Source organism: Rutilus rutilus, assembly GCF_951802725.1.
Source record: "Rutilus rutilus genome assembly, chromosome: 7".
Taxonomy (NCBI): Eukaryota; Metazoa; Chordata; class Actinopteri; order Cypriniformes; family Leuciscidae; genus Rutilus; species Rutilus rutilus.
In genome coordinates, this window is record NC_140221.1 from 47,044,091 (window position 1) to 47,048,742 (window position 4,652).

General features: G+C 37.9%; 1 protein-coding gene across 1 annotated transcript; it reads right to left on the reverse strand.

Annotated features, from left to right (window-relative positions):
* Positions 1-2,526: 2,526 nt before the first annotated feature.
* Positions 2,527-4,264, reverse strand: LOC311294278 (uncharacterized protein). Its single transcript, XM_084415076.1, has 3 exons — positions 4,077-4,264; positions 3,663-3,945; positions 2,527-3,556 (listed from the first exon to the last, which is right to left on the reverse strand). The coding sequence occupies exons 1-3, from the start codon at positions 4,166-4,168 to the stop codon at positions 2,891-2,893; spliced, it is 1,041 nt and encodes a 346-aa protein (XP_084271202.1). The 5' UTR covers positions 4,169-4,264; the 3' UTR covers positions 2,527-2,890.
* Positions 4,265-4,652: the final 388 nt, after the last annotated feature.

Sequence of the window (4,652 nt, forward strand, 5' to 3'; positions counted from 1 at the left end):
TCGTTGACGCATCGCGAGTTCCCTCGAAAGGGAACGTCTCAGGTTACGACTGTAACCCTAGTTCCCTGAGAAGGGAACGAGACGATGCGTCGCCCAGCCATACTTCCTGCATCCCTGTAATCGACTTTGCTTCGGCTCTAGAAGCTAAAGCCAGTTGCACCGGATGTGCTTTTATCCTTTCCTGGTCATGACGTCACCCGCCCGTGACGCTCATTCTTCCTATTGGACTAGTTGACATACGTGCTTCAGACGTAATCACGCGGAGGCGTTCCCAAAGCTTCGTTGACGCATCGTCTCGTTCCCTTCTCAGGGAACTAGGGTTACAGTCGTAACCTGAGACGTTCTCTCTGGCGTTCATGGCGAGTCGACTTCAAAAGAACTTCATCTTTGCAGCGACACAGAAAACACCTGTTAAACAATTAAATGTCTCCTTGCTAATTTAGACACATTCATAATCATTACTTTAACCGGTTCTTTGTGGCAAGCTTTATGTGTGCGGTCATTATCCTGCAGGCTATATAGACTATAAGACTGCTAGAGGGTGCTGCATTTTAAAACGTCTCTGTCGTAATACTCTGCATGTACAGACATATGTGCTCGTTTTTCAGAGGAAGACAGTCTCAAAAATTCAAAAACTCAATAATTTAGAAAGTATTTAATTTGGACATAATCTTCCTTGAATGTAACTGACTTTCATATTCAATCCATGAAAAGCAGCTGAATGGAGTCAGATATATATTAAACATATTAAAATGAATGATAATTGAAGCAAAAACATTTTCACTCAGATCCTGACTTGCTCTGTGCATTAGGACAATTGTGATTCAGCTAAAGATCTTACACAGCTTACATATCACACCTTATAAATTCCCTTCATTCTCTTCTTCAAATGCAACAGGAGATTACACCTGTTGTTTATGAGACTGTCACATAATAAAGGAGTCAAATATTGTCAAAGTCACATGTAAATTAAAAAGCAACGACTTTTTTACTTGTTAACTATTAGTAAAAATATTTCGATATCTTGGATTAGTGATAAGTCACCCTCTCTAAAAGGTTGGCATAAAATTATGTTGTTTTTTTTCCCTGTAATTTTTTGTTTTTCATTGTTTATATATCCATTTATATTATTGTCATACTTGATGTTGTTATTATTTATTTTTCCCCTTTTCTATGTCTCAGGCAGTGTTTGTGGTGAAATGTGTTGAACTTAAACATATTATTTAAAAAATAAAATATTTTGAGCAATGTTTTTTAGAGGTTTACCCTAAATATTGTTAGGAAATTATTCATATTTTTTCTTTAATCTTTTTTTTTTAAACTTTTTTAAGGATCTGCTTGAAGATTGGAACAAAATGTTCCTAAACATAAAGTCCCAAATTGTATTAAAAAAAACCTGCAAAGCCTGTGATTATGTGAGTTGAAGGCTGTTTATGAGAATTCCTGTTTTCAATATCTCAGTATCTTCAGTTTAATATTTTTCTTTGGAGTTGCATTTCCCGGTTGACATGTAGGCTACAGTCACGACTGATGGATTTCAAACTGTTTCTGATGAAACATGAAGCGCAGCCCACACAAAAGGCATGTTGAGAGATATATGTCAAAATGTTTTTTGTATTGTTTTGGACATTTGTCGAAACAGTCCTAATAATCTCTAAACTGTGAGTTTAATTGTCACAACGGTTCGCTGGAACATCAGAACTCTATCGCATGTGTGCAGAACGCAGTAACACACAGTTGTCCTCACAGGTTACAGCACTGCAGTGTGTGTGAGCCCACAAGAGCCCTGCACACAATCAAACTTGACAGAATATACTAATAATGGTCTGGAAATAAACGAAACTGCAAAATAATAATATGTTGTGTTTATAATTTGTAACGTGTATTATTAAAAATACATATAACATTATTATATTTTTATTTTATTTCTATGAATGCTGCGTTCGTCACCGTCAATGATTCACACTGATAATACTGTGCAGGTTTGTTTCATTTTACATTGATTATTTATTCTACGGTAACAACAACATAGTCATGTGTGTGTGTGAACAATTTCTACAAAATGAAGTGAAGACAATGAAATGAAATGGAGCTATAAGGTTCAGAGTGTGTTTCCCGCACATCATTATGACGGTGAGACTCAAACACTCACAGCTTTGAGAAGAGCTCTGCTTTAAAACAAGCTTTTCCAGTAAAAAGCTTTTCCCAACGATTTCTCTTTCAGATAAATGCTGCTCTTTTGAACTTTCATAGAATCAAAGAATCCTGGAAAAAAATACACATTGTTTTCAACATTAATCATAAATGCGTATTGATCAGCATATTATGATTTCTGAAGCATCTGAAACATTTCTCAAATTATAACATCTTCTACTCTTAAAGTAAAAATAAAGCTTCAAAATGTTTCAGTCAACAGTTTTTAAAAGAATCTTTTTTTTAGAGTGAAGAACATTTTTTAAAAATCTAAAGAACATTTTCCACTATAAATAACTTTTTGTTACAGTTTTTCTGAATTGCTAAGACACATTTCTTGAAACCTGCTCTCCTTTTCTCTAAACTGTGAACACAAAACCCAATTTTCAAGCTACATTCACAAAACCTCTGACTCCTCTTGCAAAACCAAACATTTGACCCAAAACCATTTTAACTTTAATCAAAATCACTCACTACCGTCAAAAACCACACAAAACCAGCTAATGTGCAAACACAACTTAGCAACCATTACACACTACATAAATAAATGCAAAACACTGTGGGATAGCGGGAATAATTTTATTCTTGTACTCAGATTTAAACAAAAAGAAATTAAATAAAGCATAAAAAAAACTGCAGCAAAAAAGAGAAACAAAAGTTATGTAAAGAAAAAAAAAATAAGACACATTTACAGCATTTATTCTGCCTCAGGATCACGCCTCTCTGCTGGGTGAGGCCACAGGACTTCATCCACGTCACATGCTATGTTCTCCCTTGCAAGGCAACGGGGAAAGAATGCTTTAGCATGCCGAATCCAGCCCTGGCAAGATTCCACGCTGATGTCGTCACATGCTCCAGTCATTGCTTGAATTAGGTTCTCCTGTGTGTAAGGGTTATGGTCATACACTTTCCATCTCCATGCTGAGAAAAACTCCTCGATAGGGTTTAAGAAGGGAGAGTATGGTGGAAGAAAGACATTAATAAAATGCTGCTCATTTTGAAACCAGTCGCGTATTCTCGGACCACGGTGAAAGCTCACATTGTCCCAAATGACAACATACATGGGATGCTCTGCCTGCTCGCGCTCCCTCTGCTCGAGCAGAGCACCCCGTAGACCATCCAGGAATGTTAGTAGCAGTTCGGTGTTGTATGACCCAACAGTAACATGACTGTTGAGAACCCCATAGCTGCTGATGGCAGCACAGATGGTTACATTTCCACCACGCTGGCCAGGCAGTTCAATAATGGCACGTTGACCTATCACGTTGCGACCTCTTCTTCTCCTTTTGGCAAGATTGAATCCAGCTTCATCCATGAAAATGTATTCATGAGGCATAGCCATTGAGTCAAGCTCAAAGATTCTCTGTACACAGTGAAAACTACATTTAGTTCCATAAATGACACAGTAAGATGTATACATGTGCTGCTTCCCAAACTACACAGTACTTTCTAGTACTGAGTTTACTTACTTGCACATATTGACATCGTAGCTCTTTCACTCTCTCACTGTTTCGCTCAAATGGTACCCGATAAACTTGTTTCATCCTTATCTTGTTGCGTTGCAGGACACGATCAATTGTTGACAGACTCACACTATTTATTCCCTCGAAATGTACGTTGTCTTCTACAATCCGCTGCTCTATTTCATGCAGTCGAATTGCATTGTTCTGACGGACCATATCCACAATAAGTGTCTCCTGGTGTTGTGAGAACATGCGTGTCCTTCCACCCTCATGAGGCCGTCTTTCAATTCTGTAAAAAGAACCCCATTTAGTTAGAAGTATACACATACACACACATTTTATTCAGTAAATGTTTTCAAAACACAGTACCATGGAAAAGTTATGTCTCATTGTCCCCTTTCTGAGACAAGTATACTTTACCTGTTTTCTTCTCTGAAGGTCCGGATTATAGAAGCCACTGAGAACCTGCTTAGGTTTGGTTGCACACGTTGCCCTGCCTCCCTCATAGTCATGCCATGCACCAGAACATGATCTATGACAGTTGCTCGAATGTCATTTGAAATTATTGATCTGCTTGGTCTTTGTCCTCGCCCACCACCTCTGACACAGACTCCTCTTTCTCTTTCTCTTTCTCTTTCTCTCTCTCTTTGTCTTCCTCTTCCTCTTCCTCTTCCTCTTTCTCTTTCTCTTTCTCTTTCTCTTTCTCTTTCTCTTCCTCTTCCTCTTCCTCTGTTCTGCTCCATTGTTGGATCAACTCATGCCATTTGCATTTGACTAGGCTTAAATACTGTTTTCTAATTGTGTGCACTGATTGGACACATGTGTTTTCAATTTTGAGTGGTAGTGTGTAAAGGATGAGAACAGTGTGTTAGTTGTGTTTAACTTCTGTAGCCTGTGTGCACAATTCTGGGTACAAGTGTATGACACTGCAAAGTTGTGTTCTGTGTTTGAGAATGTGTTTAGAGTTTTGGTAAATGGGCGATTCAGATTCGCAAA